Source organism: Epinephelus fuscoguttatus, linkage group LG12, assembly GCF_011397635.1.
Source record: "Epinephelus fuscoguttatus linkage group LG12, E.fuscoguttatus.final_Chr_v1".
Taxonomy (NCBI): Eukaryota; Metazoa; Chordata; class Actinopteri; order Perciformes; family Serranidae; genus Epinephelus; species Epinephelus fuscoguttatus.
In genome coordinates this window covers 19,874,109-19,889,617 of record NC_064763.1, presented here as the reverse complement: position 1 = coordinate 19,889,617, position 15,509 = coordinate 19,874,109, and the positions used below count along the sequence as shown (strand labels likewise).

Below are 15,509 nucleotides of genomic sequence, written 5' to 3'. Positions count from 1 at the left end.
ATCCAGACCGAAAGCTGGTAAAAGTCATTTGAAGTTAAACTGTGGGTCAGACAGAGGTCAGTGTCTTCCATCAATCCCAACAGGCAATGCAAAATTAACCAGAACAGGAAAGAATTACTACCCAGTAAGAATACATACTAACAGAACTTGTAAAACTAAAACCAACTGGCCTGCTGACTGCATTACTGTTCAGTCTGCTGAATTAATGAATGTATATGTAAACAACACAGTGATGATGTATTACTGAATTTGCATATTTAGCTATCAAACCATAATATCAGCCCCAGTGTTAAGACCCCAAAGAGGCTAATTGGCCATATGAATAATTTGACTGTCACTGATTGCTGAAATGTGAAAACAGCTGAATGTAAAAAGTTTGTCACATTTCACCCCTTGTCATGCTAACTGCTTTTCCTGTTCTCTGAGTTTTTATGGTCTCAATGTCCCTCTGTGGACACTGTGAAAGAGTGGAAGATTTAGCTGACGCTTTTATCCAAAGCGACTTATAGTCAGTGCATTCAAACATGTGGATACAACCCCAAATTACAAGAGTCATGCAGGGGCCAAAGTGCAGTCTGAACAGATGTGTATTCAGTTTGTGACACAAGATGTCTAGAGTTTCTGTTGTCAAAGAGGGAAGCTTGTTCCACCATTGTCAAGTCAAGTCAGCTTTATTTATATTGAGGTCTGCTGACAGATTGCTCCTGGCTGTCCCGAAAACACGGCTAAAGCAGAGGGGTGACAGAGCCTTTGCCGTTGTGGCCCCCAAATTTTGGAACGAGCTGCCCCTCCAGATGAGACTTGCCCCTACCCTGCCTGTTTTTAAGTCTCGTTTAAAAACCCATTTGTTTTCTCTGGCCTTCTCAGTCTCTGTGTGATAGCGGGTTGCTTTGTGATCTGAATTTTGTGTTCTTAATTTGTGTTAACAAACTTTTCGTGTCTTGCATTTTTGTCATGCTTATTTTTTGTCAATGCTGTTGTTTTTAAATATGCTATATAAATAAATTTGTATTGTATTGTATGTAGCTCATTTCATGCGGAAAGTGTAAACTCAATGTGCTGAAGATACATCATACATGACAAACATAGAATATCATTTAAGATAATAAAGTATTACATATATAAAAACAAGTAGGACAAAACAAAATAAGAAGGTATTATTATCATTATTGTAAAAAAGGGACGATAATAACACTAATTCCTAAAACAAACATCACAACAAAAAAAAAAGCTTGTGAAAAAAAGATGTGTTTTTAGTTTGCTTTTAAAAGACAACATTGCTGTAGCAGATGGTACTTCATGTGGAGAAGAGAACTCCAGAGAGAAGGACCATAATGACTAAAAGCATCATGAGCTGATTGAGAGTCGACCTTTATTTGATGATCTAAAAGATCTCTCTGGTGTGTACTCTGTGAGCATGTCAGCAACATAGCAAGGAGCTTTTAAAAACAATAAGAAGTATTTTAAAATCAGTTTTTTGCTTTGTTGGGAGCCAGTAAAGAGAAGATGAAATAGGAGTTATACGGTCAGACGTTTTGGTTAAAATAAGCTGGAGTTTATTTAATGTCTGCTTTGTCAGTCCAGCAAAATGTGCATTACAGTCATCCAGCCTACTGGAAATAAAAGCGTGAACCAGCTTTTCAGAGTCTGACTGAGACAAGAAGCATCTAACTTTTGATATATTTCTGAGGTGATAAAAGGCAGTCTTAGAAATATCAGAGATGTGCTTCTGGAAGTTAAGATCAGCGTCAAAAATCTCACTCAAAGTCTGATAGCTGGGATGCATTGGATGAGGTCATTTACTGGGCTAAGGTTATTGGTGGAATATGTATAACTGTGTGTCATCGGCATATGATTGAAGTGAAATATTATACTGCTGTAGTATGGACCCAAGTGGAAGCATGTACATTGTGGAACCAGAGCAGTAGCAGGGGCCCCTCACAGTGAGGGAGCAGCAAGCTGATTGCAGTAACAGACTGTAGTGGGCTGTGGTGTATGTACGGTTTGACCATGTCCTGGATGTAGATGTTACATCTACATCCAGCATTATAGGCAAGTATCAAGGTCTTAAATTGAATTCAAGCAGCCAACGGCAGCTACTGCAGGGTGCAGAGTGCTCAAAGGAGACGTTACAATGACTGTCTAGAGGAAAGAAATTCAACTTGTTTCATTTCTAAAGGTTGGGCCACTGCCAGGTGGCCTTACTGATTTATGAGCCAAATCTTTTTGATTTCTGCATTAGAAAAATGCGTGTGTTTTTTTGTGTGTTAATGCAGTCTTCTGCATATCCTATGATATCTGTCAGCGTCAATGAGGGCAGGCAATACCTTCTCAGGCTTTACAGGCCTGACAGATTTGCTGTCACAGAGGGAGCAGCTGGACATTTCAAGTGAGTGCATGTCACTGTAAGTCATACTGCCCATGCCAATATTATGAACAGAAAGAATAAATTAGAAAAGAGTAATTCCTTTTTGTATATGCAGCCCAAACAATACAGTAAAGGAGGCAATAAGGAAAGTCAGAGAACAGAAAGGAGGAAAAAAGACACACTTGATGAGACGTGAGAGTGTGTGTGCTGAGCATGAGATGGCAGAAGTGTGTGTGCACGTTTATATGAGAGAGAGAGTGAGCATGTGTGTCTGTTTAACGGGGAGGGGCCAGCAGCATGGTGTGACAGTGAGGGTTAATCCACGTCAGCAGCTTTCATTCATGACACTCATGAATTAGTGAGGAGTGGGAGTCGCCCTGTGCGTACGATGCTGAAGCCCACTGTGCAGAGCGGCAACAGGAGCAGTCTCCAGCGCTCTGATTTGGCATCCAATCACAGCATGGTGGGTCAGAGGGAGGCTGAAAGAGGGCGGGCTTAGAGAAAGAGGGGCTTTGCAGCAGCAGCGGCGGCAGGATGAGCATGTGAATCACCCTGCAGAAAGAAAAAGGATGGGAAAGAATAAAAGAGGGGGACAGAAAAGAAGCATATAGCACTGGTGTCTTCAACACTGTATATCTTGAAGGGGGCAGTGTTGTCTGTTTACCAACCCCCATGCATGGACTCTTTGGCAAGGATTCTCAGAAGCAGCCCCATCCTCCTCCCCCTCCTCCGCCTCCTCCTCTCTTCCCTCTGCTTCCTTGTCTCCTCCTCTTCTGCTGATGTTGCTGTCTGAATGAGTGGATGAATGAAGCAGGTAGAGTCTGATGCTGTGGGCTGAGGTCTTCCATGGCTGCCAGGTTGGTCAGTGTCTCTCCTAATAACGCCTCGTCCCCCTCCATCCCCGTGTCGCTGTCGCTCTGTGCATGCAGTGGTGTGTTTGTGTGTTACTGAGGGAGGATGTGTCACCTTGCACCATTTTACATCCCACCATGTCTGCTGCATCAGATGATTTAGCGTGGACTTGATGTGGCTTATTGAGGCACAAGCCACATCAGGTCTTTTTCTACCCCACCCCACCATGATCACTGTGTTTGTGTCTGCAGACAGAAGACTGTGTGATGTTTTGCTGTGACATCTGCACAGAGCAATGTGTAAAGCATGATGTTTAAAAATGGAAGACTGACTCTGCTTGGAGGCTTCTGTACACGTAATCTGCACATATATAATGTAGAGCAATCGAGCATTACACAGCTGTGGTGCTCAGAGGAGTGACTATGGAGTCAGTCAGTGTTCCGTGTCAAGTAAATGCCGACACTCCTCAATACTGGCATCAAACTGCGTGCTTTTTTTAGTGGATAATAAAAACTATTGATGTAATAATGTCTGGATGAACAGGAAGACTAGACTGACCTCTGCATTCTGGTCCTGTATGTAATTTGACCTTTGGCTGAGGGCTGCAATGCAGGGGGAGGTGGCATCCAGCTTAACTGTGCATGTCCGTCAGTCTCAGCTCTCTGGGTAAGATGCCTTGCCAGAAAGTGAAGCAGTGGGACAGGGCTGTAGTTCCTGATGTTAAATGAGAAGCTCTAGGAATGGATGAGAGCTGAGGCACAGAAGAATATTTGATCTTGCTATTCTGATAACTGACTTTGCGATTTCTAGTCTTCTTATGTGGGTTTCAGTATGTGACGCTAAGCGGTATATTAGTGTCACTGTTAAAGACCTGCAGTAAAGTAACAGTATGCATACCTCTGTCCGCTGGTTGCACAGGAAATCCATACATACTCAACAACACTTTTGTGCCTGTTCACATAATTAAGCCTCAGTGGCATCTGCCTGTAAATGTTTTGACACTTGTAATAGACACCTTTTACCACTTTATTACCACATGACCACCATGGGTTTTCAGGTTATGTCATATTAAGTTTATATATGTAGTCTTGATTTTGTAGTTTCTGTTCTGTCTATTTTCATTTGTTTTCCCTCCTGTTTACCGGCAGGCAAGCGATAGCGGGTCATTGCACCACTTAACATGTAACGGCGAGGGCCGGGAAAGCTGTTTCAATGGAATAGCCTTCGCTGGATGCAGACTGGCCAATCATAACGTAGCATCAGACCTGCTCAGACCAGGGTCCGACAACAACACAGCTGTGCTCCATTGACTCTAATGCAGTCGTTTCAGATTTCCTTCATTTTCAGGCTGGTTTTGTGGATGTGGAGCTAAATGTTGTGCCTGGGGCACGTTGTGTATTAATGATACTCGTTACCTGGAGAGGTTGGAAAAAGATATACGTTTCTTCCCTGTTCCAAAACCAAAATCAGACCCTGATAAGTGTAGGGTTAGCTAGCTACTGAAGATATAGCCTACTGAATGTATCCACATGCTGCTTTTGCTTTCTAATGATTATAACAGTGAAACAAAGAGCAACCCTGCTGTACAGGAACCAGTGAAGGGAAGCTGGGAGACTTTGCTGATATTCAACCAGCTCTGTGTCATAGATGAACGTTGTTTGACTTCCCCTGGAGAACACCGAAGCCAAACACCGTTCATCTGCACACACTGTGATGCCACACAGCTGGTTCAATATCAGCAAAGTTCCCCTTCATATTCATTGTCTTGTGTGGCGATCAGCAGTGATGTGGTGGTTCACTTTTACACTGTGATCTGTAGCCTATAGTTGGGCTTTAGCTTCTAACTATCTTTGTCCTTTTAACCTGTTGTTGCTGCTGAGTCAGTTTGACATCCTGGATATATCCTTCAAACACAGACTGTAGACCCCTCTGTCTGCTTCTCTCTGGAATCACTCTTTCATTTTTACAAAACTATGATAATATTTCTTCAGGGAGTGCAGTTAGTTACAGTGTGGGCTCTGTGTTTTCTCTGACAGCTTGCCAGACCATCACAATGAACACAGTGTAGCTAAAAAGCCAGATTTTTTTTCTTAGGAGCTGGTGGAGACCAAAACATAGCTAAAAGGAGACTGAATGTTGGAGTTACATCCATCAGGTGGACACACGCATGACTGTTGCAAATTAATGCTAATGTTGCTATGTGTCTGCAGGGTTGCAGGGTGTAATAACTTTATGATGTGACAAAGTGTAACATGTTTTCAGTTTGATTCACTGCAGAAAAGTTTTTGCACATCCAACTGTCTCAGATGCCGGTGCGTTGGAAAATATCACTTGAATCTTTGAACAGCTTCACAATTACCAGTTACCACCAATTCTTTAAGGATGCTAATAATTTCACTGTATCTGCATGTGGCTATCAGCTATTATCTTTGTGAATTGGGCTATTTTGGGAATGAGGCTTATTTGAATAAATGAAAGGCAAATTTTACACCAAATGTATGCATATTACCTCATTTAAATACATGCAAATAGCACAGGAGCACTGAGACACTATTTGCCTTGCAGCACAGTTAAGGGCGCATTTCACCATTTGTGGATGCTTTGAGAATTGCAAGGTTCCTTTTTGTCTTATTTGTGCAGGTTTAGCAGCCACAAACGCCACGCAATCCTTTTGTGAATTATCATTGTTTTACTGTTACGAAAGTGAATCCCGCACACTGCTCTTGCTAAGCTGCACAAATGATTAATAACACTAACATTTTGTTGGACTCCTCCTGGACCTTCATCAAGAGTGTTCTACACCATTGTTTTCAACACTGAGCTTAAATAGAAACTGCCCCACCCATTTCACAGACAGTCAAATTATTAGCATCTTCAAAGAATTGGTGGTAACTGAAGAGCATTTGTACGGTTGTCATACTCAGCACTACGGTTTCTTTATGTCATGTTTCAATTCCTTGCCTGAAGTTTTGAGGACTTGTTGCTTGAAACCTGTTGATGGCATTGATATTGAATATCAGTCTAAAGTTATAAACATTACAGGAGTAGTTGTGACCCTCACTGATGTCCCAGAGTGTCTACAACAAAAGCTTCAAGGTCTGTCTTTTCTTTTCAGTACTGCCACTAACTCAAATCGGAGCACCCCTGCTTGCTCACCTGTCCTGCGAAAACGTTCCCGCGCATCCACGCCACAACTGAGCCCCGAGGCTGACGGCACCATGGTGGAGAAAGGTTCATCAGACCAGGCCTCGGACCGCTCCCCAACCACCCCTGAACAGCAGCAGACCTCCCAGCACCAACGCACCTGCTCTCAGTCTCTACACCCCACCAACGCTAACACCCGCAGTGGTGGCAAAAACTCCAAGGTGAGCAAACCGAAGCAGGCGTTAGCTTAACACATATGTGCTTTTATTGGTGACACAAGACAATACACCAAGCTGAGTAGAGTTTGGTCACATTACTGGTTATGATAACATTGCCATGACTATTTCAGCGGACGATAGAACTTCTCTGCTGAAGCAACAAAGTAATTAAGTTGTTGCTGCAGTGTCATTTTGAATTGATGTCATAAAATGCAACTCATAATCATCTTATTTACACACTATCCATCAAGGTTTCTTACAAGAGGTGTCACTCATTTAACTATATTCAGCTGTGACTGTTCGTTGTTAAAGATATACTACATGGCTGGTTAAGGTTCACCAGGATCCATGATTTAATACTTCATCCCTGAAATGACCATTTGTACATCGATTATTTACCCCATGCTGCACTGATTTCATCAAGAAAACTCTTCTCCTTTTCCTCACGTCTCTGCTGAACAACAAATCCAACAATGGAGACAATTTTCAATGAATTATCTGTCTGTTTGGGAGGTACTGAGGATAAATGAGAATTGGATTATACTGCTCCATTTGTTTGCAATCGGATGTTTTGATATGCACTCACTAGAGTTCACAGAGGCTGGTCCCAAAAAGAGAAAATATCCAGTGCGCGGCAGTTCTCTGGGTGAAAATGGCTTGTTGATGCCAGAGGTCAGAGGACAATGGCCAGACTGGTTCAAGATGATAGAAAGGCAACAGGAAGTCAAATAACCACTGGTTACAACCAAGGTCTGCAGAAGACCATCTCTGAACCAACAACACATCCAACCTTGAAGCAGATGGGCTACAGCAGCAGGAGACCACACCAGGTGCCACTCCTGTCAGCTAACAACAGAAACTGAGGCTACAGTTCACACAGGCTCACCAAAACTGGACAATAGAAGATTGGAAAAACGTTGCCTGGTCTGATGAGTCTAGATTTCTGCTGCCACATTCAGATGGTAGGGTCAGAATTTGGCATAAACAACATGAAAGCATGGATCGATCCTGCCTTGTGTCAACGGTTCAGGCTGCTGCTGGTGGTGTAATAGTGTGGGGGATATTTTCTTGGCACACTTTGGGCCCCTTAGTACCAACTGAGCATGGTTTAAACACCACAGCCTACCTGAGTATTGTTGCTGACCGTGTCCATCCCTTTATGACCACAGTCAGTTTTTCTTTTACTGTTAATGCATGCTTGACGAAAAAAAATGTCTGCATGAATTTAACATTACATGAGGTGAGTAACTAAAATACAAATGGTCATTTTGAGGGCGAAGTGTCCCTTTAACATATTGCACTGTGTACACAACAGACAAAGCTAATCACCTGCCTGAGATTAGATGATTTTTGAAGGTGACCAATTGTTCCTGAGTCCAGCAGTCCTGTAATGGTGATTCTGTCAGTAGTGAAATAAAACAATGCAGCTAGAAACTTGTTGCTGTCATATCAGAAGATACCAACATTATTACTGATCATAGCTTTCTCACTGTTATAACATCATTGCTTTCCTATCACAAGACATCACCTTGACCTTTCTGCTCATTTCCTCTCTATTGTTTTCTAAATCATCTCTTACTGACCATGGTTATATACAGTAGGTTCTGCTGACCACTCAGAGTCATGGACTGTTTCATCCTTTTGCCTTGTCTTTGTTTTTGAATCTATTTCTTTCTTTCCTTCTCATGCATGCAATAGTCTCACAAGTGGCAAACTAAAGTAAGCATCATTCCTTTCTCTCTCTTGGAGCGCACCTACTAAACTATTCATCCTACTGTTCAGAGTTGCCTCAACCTGTTTGAATATTGTGTGATTTCTTCCTCTAATTTTAATGATGATGATTCAAAGCCCTGCTTTGGTGTCCTCCACCATTTTTATTTGTTATTTTACTGAGCTTTCTGATTGGTCAATTCAACATGCAATAGGTCAAGCTGATGGTGAATTTTAAGACCGCCCTCTGCTGGACGATAAGCTGAACTACTTGAAAAGGTCTGTTTAGTTCTCAGACTGCATTTTGAATCTGAACAGGTCATGATGATTTTATTATTTTTCTCACAGGTTTAAACTAAAGACCATTAAAAAGAGCAGTAGATCAAATGGCCATGCTGCACTATGTTCTGACCTCAGCTGTACACTAACAAGCTACATTATATTGCAGTGAAGGATCACACCACAAAGTATCAGTCTTAGTCCACCTTCCATGGTCTCTATGAGTAATATTGTCACAGCTAGATCTTGATTTTTCAGCGTTTCTCTAAAGCTACAAATCTGTATTTAATAGTAAACAGTACAAATAAATCCATAAACAATCTCAACAACTGAGCTTCACTTCACTTGACCCCCCAACTACCTGTTAATTAAAGCTCTCCAATCTGACCTGTGACTCCCTGTTCAAGCATCTGCCTGTAAACTGTGCTGTGCTTATCAAACAAGCTTCACATGTAGCTGATGTTCCGATGCTGAGTTCAATAAGAGCTATAGTTTCTGTCACCATTTTGCTGCACTGAGTTATTCTAGTGTCACTTAATACGGATTGATTCAGTTAGTGTTGTTCAGTGTATACATTTATAGTTGTCAGACCTTCTCCAAAACGCCCATCTCAGTCATTCAGATTATTAACGTCTTCATGTGTTTTCTCTCCAAATCTGCATCTGTACAGCACATTGGATTTGCAATACATGTTTCTCTGATGGTCATTATTATCACTTTTTTAATTCACAGAGGAAAAACTAATGGCGTGAAACTGGTTTAATAGTTAAACAATCTATATTATGATGACTGCATCTCCTCCTCTTGTTCTTTGTAAGCATGTACTCCCAGCAATATAAGAGCAGGAAAAGGAAGAGTTGTTCTCATAGCCAAATTGTTTGTGCAGAGCTCAAGAAAATCCGCCTCAAAACAAAATTCATTCATGCAGTCTGTGTCATTATAAACAGACAAAGACATACTTCATCGACTTGCTAAATACTGCGTAGTTTTGCTTGACAATTTGACTTAATCACTTGGTGTATGCAAGTCCTGTATTGGGATAAATGTGTGTTTTTAATGTCCTTTTCTTCCCTGACTGTAATAGCAGACCCCTGCCCTCTTCTAACTTCTCAGTCTGTACATCACTGATTCCCTTCCTCGCCTCCTCTCCTCAGGTATTAGCTCCTCCCACCTGAGATGAGATGTGAACAGAGGCACGAGGAGAGAGGACTCGAGGCAACTGACTAAACAAAACAAGACATCTTTAAAGCAACGTCAATTAAACATGACGTGCGCTGCATCATCTGCATATTGTTTCATTATAGCTGACCGCTGTATTTAATGAGCTCCATCAGATGAGCACAACAGTGTTCATGACAACTTATATATTAACTTTAATTCAATTCACAATTTGGCAGCTATGTGTCACGCCTCTTTTTTACGTTACAGGAGCCAAAAAGTCTTTGACAAAAGATACACCTGTGCTTTCTTGCTCATAGCTCCCCTGGCCAGCCTCCTCTTTCCTCGCTCCTCTCTCCTTGACATGCAGTTTAGGAAATCAGATATCCTTTAGGATTGTGCACTGAGATCAATTTCAGGGTCACAGGTAGGAGGACGGATGTGACAAAGAGGCACAAAATAGAGAAATGAAAGGAGCCTGAGATTTAAAAAAAAAAAAAAAGCAAACACTGGAATTTATTTCTCCAACGTAATGCTGCCACTTTGTGGCAAGTGTGAGAAATTTGTGATGTTGTTTAAAGGCACAGTCTCACTGACAACAATCAGATGTTTCTATGAAAGCATGAGCTCAAATTTGTGTCTCCAACTGTCATCTGTCTTCAGGAGAGTATAACCTGCCCTGACAGTGCTATGCATTAAAGTGCACTGTTATAACTGTTATTACTAGATTTTTTTTTTAATCAATTAAATTATTTCTTTTTCTCTTTTGCTCTCCTCTCTGCCCTGACCAACACACCAACGCTTCCATGTGCCAACAGAAAAGTCAGAGCTGGTACAATGTAAGTTCATTTGTTTTATCTACTGGCTAACTTTATGTGATGTTTTAATACCTAAATATGATTTATGTATTTTGACTGTGTTTGTCAGCTTCAGTCATTTCATGTTGTTTATGTTAAATGCCAAACTGGCTGTTTGTATGAAGAACTGTGCATGTTTTCTTTCAGTAGCTGTGGAGTAGACCAAAGTTAATTTTTAAAGCTGGGGTAGGCAGTTTTATTTTTGTGTCACTGGGCGAAAATCCCACAATAAAGGTATTGTAATTCAAGTGGACTGACAGAAAACTAGACTTCTGCACCTCCTCTTGGCTCTGATTTCAGGCTTTAGAAAATCTGTGATGGGAGACTTTGGCCAATCACAGGTCATTTCAGAGAGAGGGCGTTCCTATTGGCTGTTCTACAAATGCAGATGTGTGCGCATGTCCCTCCAGTGAAAGCCTGATTTAATGGCAGAGAAAAAGTCATTTTTCCAGCCAATGGCGCTGGCAGGATTATATTACCTAGTGCGCACAGGAACCGCCCGCCCACTTGAAGGCCACACCACAGTTTGCCACGATTTTTATGTCAGAAAATCAACGAACACTACTGACCACTCGGTGAGTTTCATGGCTTTGAAAATGAACATTTAGGGTGGTTTTAGGACAGGTTCACACATGGCCATAGGCAGCAGTGTTGAGCCAGGCAGGGGAAAGCCAAATTCTCCAAAAAGGAGCAATTGTCACAATTCTGGTCTTAACCACTCTATTTCATCATAAACAACCCAGAAATGGGGCTCAAAGTGCAAAATACCAGACGTCTCCTTTAAGACTAAATACATCAGTGTATGGGAAATACTGTGTTACTGTATGAACCATGTGCATATCCTGGTGGTTGTTTGGTGGGAGGAGCTTAGGGACAGAGAGGACAGAGACAGAGAGTCCTTTTCTAGACGTTTGCCTCCCCCAGCCTTAACAGTGTTTCTGTGACTGTTTTTGTAACTCTGCATTCCATTTAAACAACAATACATCTTTACCACAGTGTCTTTGAAACCTTAGATGATTACTGTATACAAATGAGACCACAAGAGAATCATTGTTTCACCCTCGACACACGAGAGGTGGTTTTCTGGAATGTTTCAATCCACAAAACAGCGAGAGGGCCCTGTTCTTCCAGAGTGACCAGAGCCAAAGCCTTTAGAGTGTCTGGCAGTGGGAGACTGTGAAGTGTTGTCTATTGTCTTTAGTCCAGCAAAAGAGAAAAATATACAGAGAGAAACTTTTCAAGGAGTGAGTACTTGTGACAGGAAGTATCTCACGTGATAAGAAACAGAACCAGCAGTGTGAAACAGAGACAAGCTGTTGTGCATCCTTTGTTTTTAAAATAGTCACACAAAACTATGGCAAGATTGCATCCAGCCAACAGATTCATTTACTTTATTATCCCAGTATTTATTAGTTGGTATTTTTCCCACTGGAAAAGAAGAGTTGAGGGCAGCTCTAATCTGTGTGTGAATCTTTGTTCATGTGTGTGTCTATGACAGTTCATACTGTAATCATGTGTGGGTGGAGATTTCCTCGGGCTTCCATTCATTGTCTGTGTCATAGTTCACCCAGCTTGTGTTTGGCTTCTGCAGAAAAGCAGGGGAACAAACAAAAAGAGACATTGTACAGCTGACCAGAGTCAAACAGCGGCTGAGTGAGAGACCCAATGAGCTGCGTCTCACAGTGCAATTCAGTGCAGGATGTGGGACGTGTTTGGTCTTTTTTATTACAGTTCCCCTCTTTGCCCTCTCCTTTAACCATTAGTCACAGTTTCAAATGCGGTTATTGATTGTGACCTACAGTGTGGTGAGGCGCAGGGTCAGAGTCTTTAGGACACATGGCTATAGATGATACATATAGGATCCTGTATTCATGCATAAAAGCACCCAGTCATCATCCAAACACCATAGTGTGTCTGGTGGTGTGGTGCGATTGTTTGTAGTTCTGGTGCTGGGCCACTGAGAGATTAGTTCAGAATCTGGGATGAGCACAGTTCTGGCAGAACTTGGATTTGGGGTCTGGTCTTGTTATGAATGTCGCGAATGGAATTAAATGCCCCTATTATCACAATCCTAATGCCTGCTACTGTATGAGGTTTCTGAATGTCCAGTGTTCAGTGAGGCCCAGGCTAAATGAGTATGTTTGAATCAAGTCTTATCAAGTGTATTAATTTCGCAAGTTTAAAAACATGTTGAATAAAGTCTTGTAAAAATTAAGAAGAAGAATAACAACTCTGTAGTCATATACACACAGGCCTGAAATACACACACACACAAACAGGGCCTATACATGCATTAAATGGAGAGATGTCAGAGCGAGGGGGCTGCCTTGGACAGGCACCCCGAGCAGTTGGGGGTTTGGTGCCTTGCTCAAGGGCACCTCAGCAGTGCCCAGGAGGTGAACTGGCACCTCTCCAGCTACCAGTCCATACTCCATATTTGGTCCGAACAGGGTTCCCAACCCAAGTCCCTGTGGACTGAGCTACTGTTGCCCCAAAGCGCATGGCAAATAGTAGTTAATTTTAAAAGGCACAATAACAACAATAAATGGCAGAAGAAAATACAAAGCATTATAGGACCCAAAAAAAGAGAAGCAGAATTTTGCAGTGGTGATAAAATTGAAGACAAGTTTCAAGTTTAATGGCAGGGAGGATAATAAGTGCATCGTTAAGCCCCTCTCCCGCACAAAAAAAACTCACTAACATCTGTCTTTTTTGGTCGCCATTCATTCCTGGGACAAATGACTCTTTAGTGGTCAGGGGTATTTATCAGCTTTAGTTGCCAGTCAGCAATGAAAGAAAGATGACATCCAGGTGGACACACTAATATTTGCCTTAGTTGTCGCAGCGGCCGCGGGCCCGATTCCGACCCCCAGCGCCCCGCTGCATGCCACCCACACTCTCCCTCCTCACCCCCGACACCAACCCTACGCCATCAAACAAAAGCAATAAGAGTAGTCGGCACTAAGCTTGAAAGGGACACTGAATAGTAAAAGATACAAAAAAAGAAGTAACCACTGTAATATTTTCACTGGCCTCCATGCCGCTTTCTATTGTTTACTAACCTGTTCTTCATCGCGTCTATGATGTCAAATGAGACACACTAGTACAAGGCGTACTCGTATACTTCAGAGCCATCTACACAGCTCTGGTCTGCTGGCAATGGTAAAGAAGACTATCACCTATTTTTAACTGGTTTTCCCACATTTAAAAGAACAGCATATATGAATTATTTTTGGCGGAAAAAGAGTATTTGTCCATCATCAGGATGGCTAGACATAAGAACAAACATAAGGATGAGAAAATCCAGTCAAATGTGTTTATTTGAAACCCAAACTGTTGTTGAAAACCAATACATCCCAACTTGTCAAATACCGCCGCTTTGTCAGTGGACTTTCACGTCTAAATATGATGCGCAAGGTACCTTCCTTCCTGTGTGTTACAAGTATTGTGTTTTTTCGTAGTACACTTCTGTGTTCACAGGAAATGTTCAGTTTCTGCTCATCAGATGTATAGAGTCTTTTTTAAAATAGGCTTACAGCATCAGTAAAACACCTTGTCTGTTTGTTCGTATTTACTCTTGTAACTAAAGCACATGGTTAGGTTTAGAAAAAACACATAATGGTTTGGCTTAAAACCTGCACAGGAAGTGAACAGCTGCCTCGTGGGTGAAAGTCGGGGGTTTGTTGGACCCACCTGCCCTATAGGGACTTTCTAGCTCTTTATATTACATTGTCGCCAGTGGTGTTACAAGCAGACACCACCTGGCGGCATATCATATCCCCGCAAAAGGTACTATTGCGTGTTGGTATCTGATGAGTTCGGAATGAGAATGAGCTGGACAGATAGGATTTGGGAGGTTTTGTGGAGGCTGAACTTGGAAGTGCGAGAGTTAGGGCTGGGTATCAGTACTCAATACTTTTAAGGTATTGACCATATGACGATATAAGGTATGATCATTCTCCAGTCAAACAATACCTGCATTCAGTCCTTTTCATACCCAGATCTAGAATGAAAGACTATTTGACTTATTTAGGCTATTTGCGATTTTCCAATTTAATGCAATGTGTTATTGGCCTACTCACGCAGCAACAGTCGAATGCAGTATATCTGATGGACAATGGAGCCTGCTGAGATACCACCAAAACGCTTGAAAGTATGACAATACAGCACTATTGTGGCTTCCATTTTGTTGACAAAACATGAAAATTGGATGTGTCCTTTTCACATGGGTTTTCCGTTTCTGCTGTAATATAGCTATGCTTAAAGAAACAATGTTACTTTGTCAAAAAGAGGGAAATGAAAATGATGAAAATTGGACGGCACAAGCTGACAAGACGAACAGGGTTCACACAAAGGCCCTGAGAAATGACTCACTTTTCATGGTGGGTGTATGTTTAGCTGCAGTTTTGTCCTGTGTCATGCATTTCATAGACAATGGCTTAAATATTCTGCATCTTGTTTTTACCTCATAGGATTTCATTACAAAACTGTGGGAAAGACTGAATCTGCAGTCACAGCTTCCCCTCTGGTATTGTAGCGGTTGCTATAAAGTAAAGAAACACACTCTTAATTTGTAGGTTGTGTAAACTATTGTGTTTTTCATATTACTTACTATTCTGTGGTCTTATTTTGACAGACAGAAGAATTAAGTTAGTGATGTAATTTCTGGTATAGAACTTGTTGGGGTTTGCTGTTGGACTGACTCTCAGTCAATAAAAATACTGACTTGAGAGCTGAACAGTCGCTTTTGTTTTTAACTCAAGTTATGTCTTCCCCCATTCAGGGGTGTAACAGTATGACACCCACTAATCTGATTTCGTAGTAAGCTCAGTGGATGGAGATTTCCAAGAAGACAGGGAAAATAGGAGAGACACTGCAGCTGGAATACAAAAGAGCAGGAGAGAGGAAAGCGAGGCACTGACA

General features: G+C 41.8%; 1 protein-coding gene across 4 annotated transcripts in view; it reads left to right on the top strand.

The window, feature by feature from the left end:
• Window positions 1-15,509, top strand: part of gramd1ba (GRAM domain containing 1Ba) — a 50,991-nt gene that overhangs the window by 9,835 nt on the left and 25,647 nt on the right. For 2 of the 4 annotated variants that reach the window (XM_049593144.1, XM_049593143.1), the window contains exons 2-3: window positions 6,336-6,585; window positions 10,548-10,568. In XM_049593144.1, the coding sequence (XP_049449101.1) occupies window positions 6,336-6,585; window positions 10,548-10,568 (271 nt within the window). Of the gene's footprint in view, window positions 1-3,122; window positions 3,230-6,335; window positions 6,586-10,547; window positions 10,569-15,509 lie in introns of those variants that run through there. The other 2 variants (XM_049593145.1, XM_049593147.1) reach the window with 2 other exon arrangements.